The following is a 19,120-nucleotide window of genomic DNA, read 5'->3' on the forward strand; positions in this document are numbered from 1 at the left end:
TCCAAATTGACAGAGTGTGTTAAAGATATAAAAGATTGGATGACGCGTAATTTTCTTTTATTAAATCCAGACAAAACAGAGGTACTACTTATCGGTTCAAAAAACCGCCCACAAAACCTCTCGCAATACAACTTTAATATAGTAGGATGTCCTGTTACTTTATCCTCTACAGTAAAAGACCTGGGTGTTATACTCGATTGCAACCTGTCTTTCAAAAATCATATTTCATATGTTACAAAAACCGCCTTTTTCCACCTTAGAAACATTGCTAAGCTACGTAATATGCTATCAGTTTCTGATGCAGAAAAGTTAGTTCATGCATTCATGACCTCGAGACTAGATTACTGTAATGCTTTATTAGCCGGTTGTCCTGCATCCTCAATTAACAAGCTACAGTTAGTCCAAAATGCCGCCGCTAGAGTTCTTACTAGATCAAGAAAATATGATCATATAACACCGATTTTATCATCACTGCATTGGTTACCTATAAAGTTCCGTATTAATTACAAGGTATTGCTACTGACTTATAAAGCCCTAAACGGCTTAGCTCCAGTCTATTTAACGGATCTTCTATCGCCCTATAATCCATCGCGCTCTTTAAGATCACTAAATTCAAGGCTTTTGGTCATACCTAGGATATCCAGAACCACCAAAGGAGGGAGAGCATTTTCACATTTAGCTCCAAAACTCTGGAATAGCCTTCCTGATACTGTTCGTTGCTCAGACTCGCTCTCCCAGTTTAAAACTAGATTAAAGTCGCATCTCTTCAGCCAGGCATTCATATAATATTTTTAATCTTACAGTTCAAATTACAATCCGGCCTCTAGTTAATAAACGCCAGAGGAGAACTGGCCCCCGACTGAGCCTGGGTTCTCCCAAGGTTTTTTTTTTTCTCCATTGGGTCACCTGATGGAGTTTTAGGACACTATTAGGTCACTTGATGGAGTTTTTCGGTTCCTTGCCACTGTTGCCTTTGGCTTGCTCAGTTGGGGATATTCTGGGGATATCTAATTTGATTTTATCAATAAATTCCACTAGAAACAAACCTTGTTGTATTATTTTAATTTAATACTGTGAAGCTGCTTTGATACAATCTGTATTGTGAAAAGCGCTATACAAATATACTTGACTTGACTTGACTTGACTTGACTATACTGTCTGGGATTTGTCGTGTCGCGTCAGACAGACATCCAGTGTAGGTAATGGGGTCTGTCTTTTGTTGGATCGCGACGTTCGTGTCTGGCCCGGGGAAGAGACGGAATTCACTTCACCGAGAGAGAGATCAGCAAGCAAGGTAAAAAAAAAAAAAAAGAACAAAAAAACCATTCTGTCTGTGTATGTTGACCATAGACTGGCTGTTGACAGGATTATGCCCAGTTTAACGTATGTTAACGTTAACGTTAGCCTACTCGTCGTCAACATGGCGGTAACGAACTTTACCATGGTAAACTGAGCTAACGTTTCATTTTACACACTTTGTTAGATTATTGAATTGTCGAGTTAAAATATGCCAACGAGCAACGCGTTTACATTAACAATAAATGTGAATAAACTAATGTGAAATTCTGTTTATAGCCTAATGTTGGCCTACTGATGAGAACCTTTATAGTTTTAGCATTAGTTTGCAAACTATACCATATTATAGTTTTTTTTTTTTTTATGGAATTTAATATTTACTTCCATTTTTGTGTTTAAAGGCAACTGCAACAAAGCGCCAATTCGCGCCAGAGGTAGGCCAGCCCATTTGTGATATATTTTGATATAAGTTTGCTGAAATGATTAGCATACGCTATGTGAAAATTGCTTTTGAGCCACTGGTGCAGACTAGGTAGCTTACAATATCTTATAAAATCTCTATAAAATTGGCTAACTTTATATCAAATAAGTGACCTTTGCATTATGTCTAACTTTATTACACAGCAAATGAACCAATCAGAAGATGGACCATTGTCTTTGTTCAGTCTCACCAGATTAAATGTATCCAGGTAAGCACTGCAGTAAAACTCTCACTAATTCATTCAGACCAAATCTAGCATTCTAAACAACTTAAGTTTATATTTTTGCATTATTTTTATATTTTATTAGCCAGAAGACTTTACCATTGCAGTTCCACCTGACTAGGAAGGTCCTAATATCAGCGCACAGGTGGGTTAACTACTGTAGGAAGGAGAACGATCATCACACAGTGATTTCTTGCATGTATCTTACTGTGTATTTCTCTCAAACAGGTACTCCTTCACTGCAGACAAGCTGAAATGGGCTAAAATCATCGATTTCAGTCGTTCTTTCTATGGATCTCAGCATTTTTGGACAGAATTTAGGATTTGTAAGTATTACAATTTTATCTGGCATAATTTAATTTAGTTCTTTTGTATGCTATTTATTGACAAAAGCTGTTTACAAATATATATTCTTAAGTTTTTGTGAAAATAATAATACAAATTAACAAAAAAGGAGGTTAAAAATAATGTGACACTAATATTCTCTCTCTCTCTCTCTCTCTCTCTCTCTCTCTCTCTCTCTCTCTCTCTCTCTCTCTCTCTCTCATATAGTTTTGGAACCGGGATCTCCTCTGAAGGACTGAGTACATTTGTGTTTGTGGGCACGCATGCAGACCAGGGAACACTCTGATGTTGTCAATCAAGTTCTGAACAGGAACCAATCTTTGGAGAAGTTCATTTATTCACAAAGGTGGACAAAAACATTGTGTTGGCTTTTTAAAGATTATTTTGATGATGACTTTTACTCCTATGCTGTAGAAAAGATGGAGTAGACAGTCAGACATTGATAATAATAAGAAATGACTTCTTTCAAAAACATTACGACACTTAAATACTTCTTTTGGCCACCAGTGTACATGAATCCAACACATTTTTGGAAATAAGTGAAATTATTTTTAAGGTTGGGTTATGTGTCTTGTATTGTGAAAAGAACTGTGTTTTGTCCTGTTTTGGACATTTCCTTTTTGAATGCTTAAAAATGTATTTATATTCTGCAGTTTTATGAATGTAATGGTTGATATTTCATTATAATACTTGTATAAGCTAAACAACCAATGACTCTACATTCATTTAGTCAAATGCTAATGTTTTGTTTATGGTTTTATGTATGTTTTCAAAAATGTTTGCAGTGAAGGACAGCACATAATGTGTTAATTTAACACGTTTACACATCTTTGTGCTAACCTCTCTGACATATTTACTTTGTTAAAATCATTAACACAATGAATGAGTTAAAATTAACACAAAAAATGTTGTCTCTAAACTCACCCATTAATGTGTAAAAATTTCACACATAATTTCCAGCATTGGCATGTTTATTTTGTGATATATATGAAATGTTTTAAATAAAAAAATGGTATTTTGTGATAACTTTGTCTAATTGGTTTGTATGAAAGTAGTACTTATGTAGGATAAAAATAAAATTAATCATATATCAAAATTATCAAATCTAATTTATTTTTAGTACAAATAAAAATAATTACAGTAGTGTACTGATTAGCTTAGTTTTTACAGTAATGCACTGTACTGATTAGCTTCGTTTTTACAGTAATGCACTGTATTACACAAAACTGAAATACGGTTTGGTACTGTAACTCTTAATTACAGTAACTTACTGGCAACAGTGTTGCCAGTAAGTTACTGTAAAAAACCCTTGAAAAGTCTAACAGTGTGCGCTATTGAATTGCGTTCCCCATAAGCGCCAGAAACTGACGCAATGCGAGTAAACCATATTGAAAGGAAACGTTTCAGTTACTAATGTAACCTTGCTTCCCTGATCACGAGAACGAGCATTGCATAGCTTGCTGTGCTACTACGCGACAGTAGTATTTGCAGCACTGATGAAGATGTTTTCTAAATCTGCTGGTGTTTTTTGTATTTGCATGTGTTTTCTTCAGTTGCTGCGTGTTGAGCTCTCTGTACATAAAGGACAAGAAGCTACTCAATGTTAAAGAGTAAGGGTAATGGTAAAGGGAAATTCTTACCCCTAAATTGACTTTATTCGATATCTTTGGATTATAGCTCCATACGTCCTTTAGATTTGACGCAGTTGATGAGAAAACTACCATGCATGTGTGGAGAAAAAATGTGTGTCCCTCTTTTCAAACTACTCAGTTTACTCCATAAGTTTTAACATTTTTAAAATCGTAGAAATTATGTAGGAAACAAATATGAAACATTTATTTGTTTTTTATTTGTAGGTCACTAATCAACTGTCCCTCTTTTCAAACTACTCAGTTTACTCCATAAGTTTTAACATTTTTAAAATCGTAGAAATTATGTAGAAAACAAATATGAAACATTTATTTGTTATTATTTGTAGGTCACTAATCAAATGTTTTGAAAAATATGTGATATATGCTTAGTCCTTTGTATGTTACGGTCAGATTTCATTCTGTCATTAAAGCAAAACTGGGACATGCCAAATACACACCAGGACATTCTAAAATGTACTTTTTTTCCACAGGTTCAAAAAATGTAATGCTGATAAAACAAATTGTAATGAAAAGTATCGTTACTAATAGCATACTTAAATGTATTATACCATTACATACTGTTACACGTGTGTGTTTGAGTAGACGGTCAGTATGATGTCAACCATCCAAACCTCACAAATCGATGTATTACCTGGACACCAAGTTAGGGAAGTTTTGAAGGTGCTCTTTATTACAAGTTAAAAACAAGCATTTGTGTTTACATTACATTACACTTAAGTGTTAATGCTAGCATTTAAGTTTTATAAATATTTAAATTACTCTTTTTATTCTCAAAATTAACATAGTATCTTAATTCAGACTGGACCTCAAAATATCTCCATTCTCATACATTTCCTACGTGTTTCTTTAAGATTGTGGTAAAATAATAGTAAAGGCCACTAACACAGAGTTTAAGAGTTCACATCCGATCCACCTTATTTTGCAACTCAAAAGTAAGCTATTTTCTGTGAATGTGCAAGACTTAATCAGGATAATCGATTAATCCACTTCTATAGGTAAATAACTAGAACTATTTGCGATACAAATATTATGATAATAAATACAAGTTTGCAATATCAAGCTTTTGGACAGCTAAAATAACTGGAAGCGGATGAGACCGGATGCCTCGCACATTAAAGCTATTAATGGCAGCACATGCTCTTATGTTAAAAATAAAGTGGGTACACAAAGACTAAAGTCTAAGTTTAAGTCTTACTAATGGTTTGGGTGTAATTCTGAATAGATGTTTGAAAGTATGCGGGAGTGTTCTTTTGTGGTTGGAATATTATGATGTAAGATTTTGGTATAAAATAGCTAAAGAGAATTCCATTTATACTGGATATCTGGGCCATTGCATTCAAAAGGGTGATATATTTGCTCTTGAAAGATTGGTATGCTGTAAAATAAACAATCCAGGTCAGATAGTACAAAATGAGACTGAAGGTTATTGATTTGGCTTCATTGTAATTTTTCGGCAGATCTCTTCCCATGTAGGAAAACAGGAGACACAGGAAACTAAGAAACCAACCTATAAACACAACTATGGTTAATGTTATCGTGTCCCCCCTTTCACAGATGAGCATAATTTGGTCATTATAAGTCCATGAGTCAGCGATGGGTTTGACAGGAGAGACAGTCATCCATATCACACAAGAAATTATATGAATGACAGAAGCAAATGCAATGAAAAGCCACTGTCCATTGTGCTTTACCCAAAGGCTGTGCACCTTTGGGAACTGAGCAGCCATTTTAAAAACACAAATAATTTGAAAGGAACGGACAGTTAAACAGGAAATACAGACAGTGAAGAAAAATCCATATATGGCATTTCTCAGGAGGCAATGTGCAAATGTGGGTTTTCCAAAGAAAAAGAATGCACTTATGCTAGCCATGATCAAAGACGTCAACATCAGGAAACATATACTACCACCAGCAGACCTCACCACTGGTGTGTTGTAATTGTAGGAGAAAAGGCAAGATATGGCAATGAGTAAAATAATTATGCATATGGCAAACACCATGACAGCGATTGAGGGGATTTCTGTGAACTGAAGATAGACAACAGAACGTGTTTTACATGTTGTGCTGCCTTCATCAGACCATTCACTCTCTGCACATGGAAAACAGGTATAGGGGTCTCCTGAAAAACAGTAAAATAATATAAATGTGAAAAGAAATACAGCAGGGCCTATACTTAAGCATACTTTTAAAAAGAATAATTATCCTTTAAAAGAATATGTACAGTTTTTTATTCGCTTTAGTACTATTTTCACAAGGTGAAAAAAATATATAAAAAAAATAAGTACAAAAATCCAAACTGTTCACACTGCTAGTCATTCTTTCAAAACAGTTATTTGCCTTATTTCTGTGATTATCTTAATGCGTTTTAAATTTTGGGTGGCACTTCCGGTTTGGGGGAACTTCCATTCAAAATGACTGAAACTAATAATTTCAACTCATAATGTACAAATAAAGTTGATCTGTCAGTTTGACTGAATGAGCTGTCAATTTCCCTTCATGTTTTATTTTCAGACATCATGATAATAACATAGCACTTGGTATTTTACTGTGACATTTTATAACAAGAACATCTATGGCAAGTCTTTTCAGTCGCTGCATTCTTTTCCTCATGATTTTTTCTTTTTTCCCTTTGAATTCTGCTATAATAATATGTAAAAAGGACAACATATACTGCACATTTGTGGTCTGTTCTCCTGATTTAATTCACGATATATCCCATTAATAATTTTCTCTTCAAATCCACATAACTTTCCAGGTTTGCTTTCACAGGTAAATACAATTTTTGATTAAGGCAATGTATGTTACATAATATATTACTACAGTGATATTTAACCTGTCCGTTATTGCTGTGGAAAGAATCACGTTTTGGGGTTATCCATAGTCTCTTGTTGAAAGTACCTTGTTGATGCTTTTACACCTTTATATGTCCTTTTAATGTTCGATGGTTGAAGGGTGAGTAGAATAATGTCATCTCATTGTGACAATCTTTTTAAACATATTATTACGTTCATAGACCGAGCTTTTCACTGATTGTTTACAGCTTAACGGAAGTTACACCAATAATTTGAACAAAGCGTCATGGGGCGTAAGAATAAGGTGGATACATAGTTTCTTTCCAAACATTTGTTTCACAACATCATTGTAGGCTAATATATAATGAGAACATTTGGTATAATCACTTGAACAGAACAGTTTCACAACTTTCAAAAAAGTACTTTTAACAATCAGTTTATTCAGTATCAAATTATGCAAGTGTTAGCCTATGTCTGTTTCTGGGCTTGAGTTTTAAGCCTGTTAGTTTTGCACTGTTTCCTTTGTCTCTGACATCTGTTGCCATGGTGTTTGATTTGCCATCATGTGTCTCACCTGTGTCTAGTTAGTCATCTTGTTTTGTCCCTAGTGTTTCTCTGTATAATCCTCACTTTCAGTTAGTCTTGGTCTGATCTCATCATTGTATTAGGTGTTGTCTGTTTCAAGACAACCTTAAATGAAATGTTTGAGTTTATATTGATTAAAAAGGAATAACTGCTTGCGAATAGATCCAACTCTTTTATTTCTGTGCCTATTGAACTGTCGCTTCGCAAGCACTTTGTTCAGCTGTCTTAGATCTAGTATGGGTCTGAGACCCCCGTCTTTCTTCGGTACCAGGAAGTATCTGCTGTATAGCCCCCCTTCGCTCTGAGCTTGAGATAAAGGCTCTATGGCCCCTTTGCTCAACAGTTTCGATATTTCGGCTCGAAGTAGGTGTGCTACTTCTGTTTTCACCGCAGATTCGACGCGCGTCGCACAGCGGCGAGGGCGTCGACAGAACTGTAGCGAATAGCCTCTCTTTATAATGTCTAGCACCCACTCTGAAACCCCGGGAAGCATTGCCCATGCATCTGCATGAATGGCTAGGGGTTGAATGCAGAGCGCGTTCTGGTCGCTTAGCGACAGAGGAGCTTCGGTGCGCTGTAACATAAGCGTCGCGCTTATGACATTCGAGGCAGGGGGCGCGCTGATTACAGCGGGCAGACTGCCCATGCTCGACGACTCTGCGGCGGTCAACCGAGAGGGGGAGGGCTGGGCGAGTCCCGTAGGACTTGTCATGTCTATGTGTGAATGTGGGCGCGGGATAGCGGGCACATTTACAACACTGAGAGCATTGTCCGCCTGAGCAGAGCGAATGCACGCTGGTTTCGTTTTTACAGAAACTTTGAGACATGCAGAATGTAGTGTTTGTGGGCACTGGGCAGTGGGCACATTTGCTACGTTTAATGCACAATCGATCTGGGTCGATTTCATGTGCGCGAGCCCTGTGTGACGGGCTGTGCTTGTGTGTAGGAATGAGCACTGGGCAGTGGGCATTTTGTCTACACTCATAACACCATCGGCCGTGGCCGGGACACCAGAAAATACACTCTTTATGGGATTTATCTGGGTAGCCGTGAAAACGGCATTTGTGTGCAGGCAAGCGGGCAGTGGAACCGGCTTGTTTACTGCAGAATACACTGGAACAGTCACATTTCTTGGAACTGAACGAGCGATGAGTTTTGGTGGAAGTCCGGCCGCGGCGGGACTTGAACACGTCATTTCCCTAGGCGTGCTAGGACGACTTCAGGGCCTCTGGCTTTACCGCAATCCTAGGCCGCGGCCCACGCGGGGCGGGCAAAGGTGGGCTGCTATTGCTTCTTCGACCGGTGGGAGCGAATGGTACCCTCTGTTTTTGGCATCGTCAACAGCGGAGAATGCCAGCGAAACAGAAGAGCGCATTCTAGCTGAAAAGGGGGCGTTCCAAGATTTAGCGACTTCTTCGTGTAACTCAGGAATAGGGCTGCACGATAAATCGCATGAGATTGTTATGCGCATCTCGTCAGTAAAGCCGGGTCCTTGATTAGTAGTAAATCGCCATCACCTGCTTTCAGATGGAGCGGCATTTACTACAAAGAGCCGTAGTTAACTGACAAGCTGAGCCATATCGCATTAATTATCGCTGGCGATACGTCCGTGATATTAATGCGATATGGCTCAGCTTGTCAGTTAACTACGGCTCTTTGTAGTAAATGCCGCTCCATCTGAAAGCAGGTGATGGCGATTTACTACTAATCAAGGAACCGGCTTTACTGACGAGATGCGCATAACAATCTCATGCGATTTATCGTGCAGCCCTACTCAGGAAGAAAAGGCGCTGGTCTGGACGCAGGCGAAGCGCGCTCCCCAGGAAGAAAAAATCCATCCAGCCGGTTGTGAGCAGGCTGCTCAGGCGTAGACCACTCGAGGTCGAGGCTCACCGCGGCCTGTGCGAGTACACGCATCAGCTCTGACTCGATGTTAGCTCTATTGCCTGACGATGCGCGAGCAGCGGGTGCGAGATCCACAGAGCTCGCCCAATCCTCACTGCCCGACGCCAGGATAGAGCAGGAATCGTCCTCCCCCAACGCGGCTCTCTCATCGGCGTCGTCGACGGAAGCGGCGGCAGACCGCGGCCGCTGTCCTTCAGGAAGAGACGCTAGCGAAGCCGGTGAAGCAGGGGGGCGAACCGGCGAGCTTTGACGGGTGGGGGAGGGCTCCGGGACCCGCTGAGCACTGCGCTTTTTACGGCGCGGCACCACAGCGGGCAGGGGTGCAGTCTCTGAGAAAAGTGCCAGGCGAGTCCTCAGAGTCGCCATAGGCAGTAGCTCGCAATGAGGGCAGCCGCCATCAGCGAGCGCGAGAGCTGCATGATCCTCACCCAGGCAGGAAACGCAGATCACATGGCAGTCCCCGTCGCTGAGTGGGGCTCTGCACTAGCCACTCTTTTAGATAGTGTGTGTCGCGGCGGCGAGCAGACACACAGAACAGAAACCAAAGGATATAGGCAGCAGGAAGGCGATTGAAGGCGGCGCGGCCAGCGACTTCAGTGACGACTCGTCCCGCTGAAAAGGCTTCCTCAGACGGCGCGGCTTCTCTCCGGATCCAGCGATGCGTGAGCTTCGTTGAAGAGATGAAAAATCAGATATCAGCTGCCTGCGAGCTGGATTTATAGGCCTAAGCCATGCCCGTTTCGGCGGGATGTGACGCAGCGGGCGCGAAGCACCCTCATTGGGTCTGACGTCACGCTAGGCCTCGCTCGATAGGCTGCTGCAGTTGCCGCAGGACAGCCAATAGGCACGCGAGCCGTCTTGCCTATGTCTGTATGCTGCCGCAACGCGTTTTACAATAATACAAAATTAAGGATAATTTTTTGGCTTCAATATCTCGCGGAAAAGGGATTTTCCCCCTAGCGTAAGATACTTACGCAGTACAAGAGACCTCTCGTAAGAGAACTAGAACTTAAATGGATGTGGGAAAATAGTTTGCCTTTAAATCACACTTAAAAAAAGCACCATAAAGTATATTGTGGTGATAGAATGGACAGAAGAAACTTAAGTACCAAGGTGTCATTGACCACATCCTAAGGTACTTACGAGAATGATCCACATAGCTGTTACGCTGGCATTTTTTACATGTAAAACAGCAACTATGAAAACCTTCAGGTTGCCTTGAAAATCCCTCCTTGCACTCAGCAGAGCAGTTTGAGAAAGGAACCTTTAAAGAATAAGAAAATGTGTAAGTAAAGTTACAGTTTTTCTTAATTTTTTTTACAAACAATTAACTTAACCATCTGAACACTACGTTTTTTCCATAAACAAATTAAATACTAATTACATAATTCCTATAAACACACACAAATTTCTCAGATCTTGATTTCAAACATGAAAAAGCGTTGACCTTCATTTGGAAAAATTTGCTAAATTGACTGAGGAAAAATTAAGCGTTACAATAATTAATAATTAATAATAATTACGCTTTGATCAAATTAAGACTTACAGAACTGTTGTTATGCCAGGGCAGGAGAGAGTTGTTGATTGTTAAAGTAATTTCTGGATATGTATCATATGTGCCCACCATCTCAAACTGTGGAGGATTTACATCAGTGTGCCAGAGCACAACTGCATAATTGATGGGTGGATCATAATTATCATCATATTTCACCTGACGACCATTGAGTGGAAAATCCAACTTCTTCATTTCTCCCACAAGCTGTTGTGAGTTGTGGTGATTTTACCCCCATTATTTAACAAAAAAAGACAAAATATAATATTACTATAACTTTAATAAATGAATATAAATATTGTTTTATTTAGTTATTAAATTATTGTAAATATTGTAAATAATATAATATGCAATTTCATAAAAATATGAACAATATTTAATTAAATAAAACATTGTTACTTCAATAATGTAATTAATATATTGATCAACTTGTCATAAATTCAAATGAATTCTCTTACCATGTATGGCTTTACCACTGTGTTTTTGCGGCATCCATTCATGTCGCACTGCAGAACCTTATGTAATGCATGAGCTATGGTGTATATGGCAGCATAGATGGCAAAAGAGAATGTGGGATTTTCATTTATAATCTCCTCTGCGGTCCACAATGTGCAGTAATCACAAACTTGATTACATGTCTTACTCTTACTCTGGATGTCACTCTCTTCATTATGGGTGACATCAGTTGATCTCTTGTCTTTATAGATAAATTCATTAAATCCAGGCAATGTCAACAATCTCTCCGTAATACCAATGATTGTGCCAATTTTCCCAATTCCTGGCTCTCTGGGAAGCTGTTGATTCATAGCCCATGCTTGACTTGCAATCCATACTTTGTCTTGGATGTTGTTTGCTATGGCTGCTTTGATAATTTTGCTTGCATATTGTGGCATAGCAAAAACAACAATGACATTGATATCGAGCATATCAATCTTTTGAAGTGTTAGACTGTAGTTTGCATTTAGGCTTAGACTCTCTTGATAGGCCAAACAAATGCCAGTATTGCTTATATACGTGTTAAACAGCTTTAGTCCGTCTGAACTGTAATCATCTTGGCTACCAAGAAAGGCAACCCAGTTCCATCCAAACCATTGAATGATGTGAATAATCATTTCTATCAGGTCTTTGTTGCTAGGGATTGTTCTTACAAAAGCAGGATACTTAAGTTTGTTGCTTAATGCATAGCTAGAAGCTCCAAAATTCACCTTTGAAACAGAAGAAAAACCAAATTATAAACAATTCATTAGCATTTTACTGAATATAATAAATGTGTAGTCCTGAACAAAGGGCAGTAAGTATTTTGTTATATAAACTGTATAAAAAGAAGCTTAACTTACGATAGGTATAAGGTCCATTGTGAATAGTGGTGCAATAGTAATAGTTTGTGTGCTTCCAAATGGCCCTGTTAAAGCAATCACTTTAGGCTGATAGTTCAGTTTTTCTTTAGGTTTTATTGACCCATTCTTTGAAATAAAACTTAAAACTGAAGGGATATTCTTTGTATTAGAACAATGGTCAAAAATGTCATAGCCCAAAGAAACATTGGGCAGAAGAGTGGTGGAGTTATTAATCTCTTCAACAGCAAACCTCATTACTTGCAACATCTGATAGCCAGATTTTGAGGGACTGTGCCTTGAAAACATCAGTGAGGAAGTTAATAGCATGCAATTGAATTTTCACTTCATAAATTTGACTTTGAGCAAATGCTGCTGATTTACAATATTGCATATTGACAACCTGACTGATAAAAAAAAATCCTTCCTTACCTGAAACATTCAGTGGTCTCTGGGGAGAACAGGGGTGTCTCATGGTTAATTTCATGTAAAGTGAAAAGGCCACCCAATAAGTAATCTCCTTCTAAACTGAACTCAGATTTTGAGCGAGAAACTTTGAAAAAGAAACAATTAGTAAAGCCCACAAGGAAAATGTAAATACTACTGAGATACATTGTTTAAAATTGCCTGTTGGATGAAGCAGATGTGCAGTGGCTAGTCGTTTGAGAATCAGGCTCATATTCTTGAGTTAATTTTCTTAAAACACATTTCAATTTGCTTAAACCACTATATTCAGCGATACAAATGTCAATTTCCATATCTAAACTCACAAAGCATATGTCAGTCAGTTATTAAATAGAGCATTACACCACATTCATGACATATTTTTCAAACTGTGACCTTCTAAACTCTCAGCAGGGATTTATGGTTGGATTAGAATCACTAAGGTTTCAAAAAGTTTAAAGGTGGTGAGCAAATATAAAAATTGTGCTGAGTACTGTGGTGTTGCACATCACATTTGAGTATAAAATATTGTTAATGCTCTCCCTGGAGGCTGAAAACCAATGCTGAATTCATAGATGTTGAATGGCCAGCAGTATGTTGCTGTTCACATATGCTTTACATTTTTAAATTTGCTTAATCCAGTTCTGGCATAAATTTGAATGTTTTTGCATATCTGACATTATTCTAGATTTGTCACCCCACAAGTGTCACATTAATCCACTTGTGGGGTGTCACTTCATAACACAAACTTCTAAGAAATCATATGAGAACTGTGTAGCAGTTCTAGATATCCCTCTAGGTGTAATGGGTAGATGAACATGCACAATTCAAAAGTAAATAAAGAGTTTTTAATAAGAAAGGAGAAACCGGGTATCAACATAACAACTACATTTTGACATAATTTTTACATAATTAACATAAACAATACCAGACAAAGATACAGAGGAATATAAAAGCCTAAAATACATAGGTCAAGTCAAGTCACCTTCACTTATGTAGCGCTTTTAACAATATAGATTGTTTCATAGCGGCTTTACAGTGATAATAGTAAATTAAGGTAACTGAGATTGTTTTGGCTTTACAGCAGCTCTAGAATAAAGTTATTGTCCAGCTAAAGTTAGTTTTGATTGAATCACTTCCGTTGCAAAGATCATTAGTTATTAACTTTGGAGCCGCTTACACGACACCGTTCTAACAGAAAACGTACTCGGTTACTAAACGTAACCTCTGTTCTCTCTAGAGAGGGAACGAGTATTGCGTAAGTAGCTTACGCTGCGGGAAAGTCTCCTTTGTCGAGATACTGAAGCCAAAAAATTATCCTTAATTTTTAATAATCTTGTCAACGCAGTGTGGCAGCATGCAGACCTAGGGCAGGCGACTCGCGTGCCCATTGGCTGCCCTGCGGCAACTGCAGCAGCCTATCGCTGAGCCCTTGGCGTGGCGTCACGACCAATGAGCGCGCCTGGCGCGCTTAATGCGTCACAGCCCGTCATTTGGGGTGTGGCCTAGCGTATATAAGCAGGGCTCAGAGGCTGCTTCACTGGTTTCTGTCGCATGAAGCGAAATGAGCTCGTGGTGCGAGCACGGCGGGTTACGCAATACTCGTTCCCTCTCTAGAGAGAACAGAGGTTACGTTTAGTAACCGAGTACGTTCTCTTACGAGAGGTTCTCTCGTATTGCGCAAGTAGCTTACGCTGCGGGAACTCCCTTGTCAACGCCGTGCGCGTGCCCAGCATCCACTGAATGAGAGTTCCAGGGGAAGCCCGGGGAACGTGATAGCGGAGCCGGGCGGCCAACAGAAGGCCAGCGCAGTACACAAGCACATACTATGGGGGCGCGGAGCGGCACAGCCGGTCCGAACTAACACTTCCCTACATAGTGCAGCTCAACCAGTAGAGCTAAATCACACAACGTAGCCCGCGCACAGACAGTGGGCTGGCTACGCGAGACTTAGACTGATAACACTTTCGCCTGCAAGGCGGGAACTTCCAGGTTGTAAAACCTAACAAATGTAGAGGGGGAGGCCCAGCCTGCCGCTGCACAAATGTCATGAATGGAAATCCCGCTGGACCACGCCCACGATGAGGCCATGCTTCTGGTGGAGTGCGCTCGAATGCCCAGTGGGCATTGCAGGTCTTTAGACGCATAAGCAGCAGCAATAGCGTCCACTATCCATCTGAACAGGGTGTGTTTCGAGGCGGCGAGACCTTTGGTGCGCCCACCAAATGAAACAAAAAGCTGCTCTGAGCGCCTGAAGGCGGCAGAGCGCGAAATATAGTTTCTCAACGCCCTGACTGGGCAAAGGAGATTACTGTCTGCCTCGCTGCCAGAAATCGGCAGGGCTGAGAGAGAAATGACCTGCGCTCTGAAGGGAGTGCCCAAAATTTTGGGAAAATACCCATGCCTTGGTCGGAGAATAACTTTAGAGTCATTGGGTCCGAACTCGAGGCACGCGGCGTTAGTAGATGACGCGTGAAGGTCTCCCACTCGTTTGACTGAAGACAGCGCTATCAGAAAAACGGTTTTGAGCGTGAGGTATTTCACATCCACAGTTTCCACGGGTTCAAAGGGATGTGCTTTCAGGGCTTCCAAGACCAGTGAAAGATCCCACATAGGAACCGAGGGGGGTCGCGGGGGGTTCATCCTCCTAGCTCCTCTAAGGAAGCGGATGACGAACTCGTTCCTTCCTAATGCGCTGCCCAGCTCTGAGACAGAGAACGCTGAAATGGCCGCGACATAAACTTTGAGCGTGGAGGGGGACCTGCCCGCGTCCAGTAGCTCTTGAAGGAAGCACAATACTTGCGATACCCCACATGTCTGTGGATTGAGCCCCTTGGCAGTGCACCATCTGTTAAACACCGACCATTTAGACGTGTAGAGCCACCTCGTAGAGGGAGCTCTAGATTGTATGATCGTGTTCATGACCCCTTCTGGCAGATCAGCATGTAATCGTTGAGGCTCCACGCATGCAGAGACCAGCGCTCTGGATGGGGATGCCAGATCGAGGTGCGGGCTTGAGAGAGAAGGTCTCTCCGCACCGGAATCGGCCAGGGGGCTGAATCTGCCAATTGTATCAGTTCCGGGAACCAAGCTTGGTTCTCCCAGTACGGGGCTATGAGGAGCACTGTGTGGCGCGCTTCCCTGACTCTCTTGATGACCTGAGGCAGCAGAGAGATCGGGGGGAAAGCATATAGCGGGCCGCTGGGCCAGGTCTGGGCCAGCGCGTCCTCGTTCTTCGAGAAGAACTCTGGGCAGTGAGCGTTGTCTTTTTGACGCAAAAAGGTCGACCTTCGCTTTGCCGAAACGGCGCCATAGTGACTGGACTGTTTGGGGGTGAAGAGACCACTCCCCAGGGGGAACGTTGTCCCTGGACAGTCTGTCGGGGCCCTCGTTCAGGTGGCCAGGCACATGCGCTGCTCTCAGTGAGCGCAGAGAGTGCTGAGCCCACACGAGGAGGCGTTCCGCCAGGGCGCAGAGCGTCTTTGATCTGACACCACCCTGGCGATTCACATAGGCCACTACCGATGTATTGTCCATGCGGACTAGAACATGGTGACCATGGAGGAATGGGAGGAAGTGTTTGAGCGCTTTCTCGACTGCGAGCATCTCTAGACAGTTTATGTGTAGGAGATTCTCCTGGTCTGACCAGCGGCCACAGACCGGTCTGCCTTCGAAGAGCGCTCCCCAACCTAGGTTGGAAGCGTCTGTCGAGACAACTTTCCGGTGTGAGATCACCCCCATAATCACTTGTGTGATACCATTCGGCTGCTAACCAGGGCTGCAGGGCTGAAACGCGAGCCGCCGGCCGCCCAGGCTCGATGGGGCACGCGCGCTCTCAGCCAGCGTTGAAGCGGGCGCATGCGCAGTAAGCCCAGCTGAAGCACTGCCGCAGCTGAGGCCATACGCCCCAGGATACGCTGGAATGCTTTCAGCGGAACCCGGCTGCCGTTTTTGAAGGATGCGGCGAGGAGACGGATGCGGCGCACGCGCTGCTCCAACAATCTGGCCGTCATAGCCACCGAGTCCAGTTCTATTCCAAGAAAGGAAATTGACTGACGGGGCGAGAGTGAGCTCTTGGTCCAGTTGACCGAGAGACCCAGACCTTCCAGATGGCCGAGAAGCGCTGTTCTGTGAGACACAAGCTCTGTCTCTGACTGCGCTAGAACAAGCCAATCATCCAGATAGTTCAGTATTCGCATTCCCTGTCTTCTCAGGGGAGCGAGAGCCGTGTCCATGCATTTCGTAAATGTACGGGGTGCCAAAGACAGGCCGAACGGCAGGACTGTGTATTGATATACTTGACCGTCGAAGGCAAATCTCAAGAATGGCCTGTGACGGGGAGTTATTTGGATCTGGAAATACGCGTCTTTCAGATCGAGAGAGATAAACCAGTCTCCTGGGCGGATCTGCACAAGGATCTGTCTGGTTGTAATCATCTTGAACGGCCGTCTCATGAGGGCCTTGTTCAGATGTCTCAGATCTAAAATAGGTCTTAACGCTCCGTCCTTCTTGGGAACGAGGAAGTAACGGCTGTAAAAGCCTGACTCGCTCTGGGAAGGATGAACCTGTTCTATGGCCCCTTTGCGCAGCAGCTTCGCTATTTCTGCTTGAAGCAGGTGCGCTGCTTCCAAACCCACTTTCGTCTCCGTCTGCGCTAGAAAGCGCGGGGGGCGACGAGCGAATTGAAGCGAATAGCCGTGTTTTATAGTGTTCAACACCCATTCTGACGCGCCCTGAATAGCTTCCCATGCTTTTGCACGCATAGCTAGGGGTCGAATGGTCTCTGGGTTCAGATCGCCGCGCTGCGCGGGATGGGGAACCTGTATCAGAGAGGATGGGGCGGCGCGCGCGAAAGTGAGTGCGCGTGCTCGTGAGCAGACGCAGGGTTTACACTTATAACACGGCCAGTGTTTGGGAGCTTTAGAGGGTCTGTAACCCGGGGTAATCATATGGCAGAGCGAGCAGCTGGTAGGTGTGAGCACAGAGACGTGGGCACATTTACTACACTTAACACTCGAGCGATGTGTTTCCGCTTTATGAGATAGCGCTCTGCGCGCGTTGTCATGGGAACCATGTTTGTGTGAGGCAGTGAACACACGGGAGTGGGCACTTTTTCTACACTTAATATCCCCTCGGCCTGAGCCGTAGCAATTCAAGGTAACTGAATGGCAGAGCGAGCAGCGGGTAGGTGTGAGCACAGAGTTGTGGGCACATTTACTACACTTAATACTCGAGCGGCGTGTGTCCGCTTTAAGAGAGAGCGCTCTGAGAGCGTTACCATGGGGACCGTGTTTGTGTGAAGCAGTGAGCACATGGAAGTGGGCACATTTTCTACACTTAAGACACCTTCGGCCGGAGCCGGAAGACCCGAACTTATACTCTTTTTGAGATTTATCTGGGTCGCCGTGAAAACGGCGTTTGTGTGCAGGCGAGCGAGTGGTGTTACTGGCTCGTTGGCTGCGGTGTAAGCTGCTGCAGTAGCCTGAATAGAGGGGACTGACAGAGCTGGGCGCTTTGATGGCGGTCCGGCCGTAGCGGGACTCAACCATCTCTTCCTCCTTGTAGATGCTAGGAGGACTTCGCGGGCTCAGACTTCAATGTAATCTTGGGCCGCGGACCCCGGGGGGGCGGCAGTCTGTGACAGCTGGTCGAGCGCGATCTAGGGCGGCCGTCCTGACGTCGCTGCGAAGTGTTGGGTGGCCGAGACGAGCGCTGTGTGGAGCTGCGCACAGGAGGCTGAGTTTGAGAGCGGCCTGTGGCTGGGCTCGAGCGGCGGGGCAGGAAGAGGTGCATAGCCTGCGACGCCTTCTGTACTTCAGAGAAGCGATCCACTATCCCGCTGACCGCAGGGGCGAAGAGGCCGGTGGGCGAGAGTGGGGCATTCAGAAAAACAGAGCGCTCTGACTCACTCATGTCCGCAAGCGTTAACCAAAGGTGCCTGTTGATGACGGTGAGCGCGGCCATAGATCTGCCGATGGCTTGTGCAGCGGTCTTAGTAGCACGGAGCGCAAGGTCCGTAGCGCTGCGCAGATCCGTTAAGGCTGAGTGATCCGAGCCCTTCTCGTCCAGTTCACGGAGGAGGTCGGCTTGCAGGATCTGAAGTACAGCCATCAAATGCAGGGCGGAAGCAGCCTGGCCGGAGGCGGCGAAAGCGCGGCCGGCGAGAGCTGAGGTGGTCCTGCAGGCTTTGGACGGCAGGGCAGACTTTGAGCGCCATCTAGCAGACGGCGGGCAAAGGTGCGTTGCCACCGCCTCCTCAACGGAGGGGATGCCAGTATATCCTTTCTCGGCGGCTCCGTCCACCTGGGAGAGAGCCGAGGAAACTGGCGAGCGGAGTCTGGCGGAGAAGGGCGCATTCCATGACTTAGAAAGCTCAGCGTGGAGCTCAGGCAGGAAGGGTGCTGACCTAGAGGCAGGCGCTTGGCGTCGGCTAGGCAGAAAACACCCGTCGAGTCGATTGGGCGCAGGCTCCTTCGGTGGGGACCAATCCAGTCCCATCCTTTCGACCGCT

General features: G+C 43.4%; 1 protein-coding gene and 1 long non-coding RNA gene across 2 annotated transcripts; one reads left to right on the top strand and one right to left on the bottom strand.

Moving 5' to 3' along the window:
• Positions 1 to 2,078: 2,078 nt before the first annotated feature.
• Positions 2,079 to 2,901, top strand: LOC311278502. Its single transcript, XR_014625446.1, has 3 exons — positions 2,079 to 2,145; positions 2,229 to 2,326; positions 2,553 to 2,901. It is a non-coding gene; the product is annotated as an uncharacterized lncRNA (long non-coding RNA).
• Positions 2,902 to 5,181: 2,280 nt separating this feature from the next.
• Positions 5,182 to 12,779, bottom strand: LOC311278076 (taste receptor type 1 member 1-like; the record flags this gene model as incomplete). The annotated part of the gene is made up of 6 exons (XM_084388657.1): positions 5,182 to 6,116; positions 10,423 to 10,543; positions 10,826 to 11,038; positions 11,290 to 12,036; positions 12,169 to 12,463; positions 12,598 to 12,779. 6 exons carry the CDS (start codon positions 12,777 to 12,779, stop codon positions 5,182 to 5,184), a joined length of 2,493 nt encoding a protein of 830 aa, XP_084244783.1.
• Positions 12,780 to 19,120: the final 6,341 nt, after the last annotated feature.

This window comes from Rutilus rutilus, assembly GCF_951802725.1.
Source record: "Rutilus rutilus genome assembly, chromosome: 19".
In the NCBI taxonomy this organism is placed as follows: Eukaryota; Metazoa; Chordata; class Actinopteri; order Cypriniformes; family Leuciscidae; genus Rutilus; species Rutilus rutilus.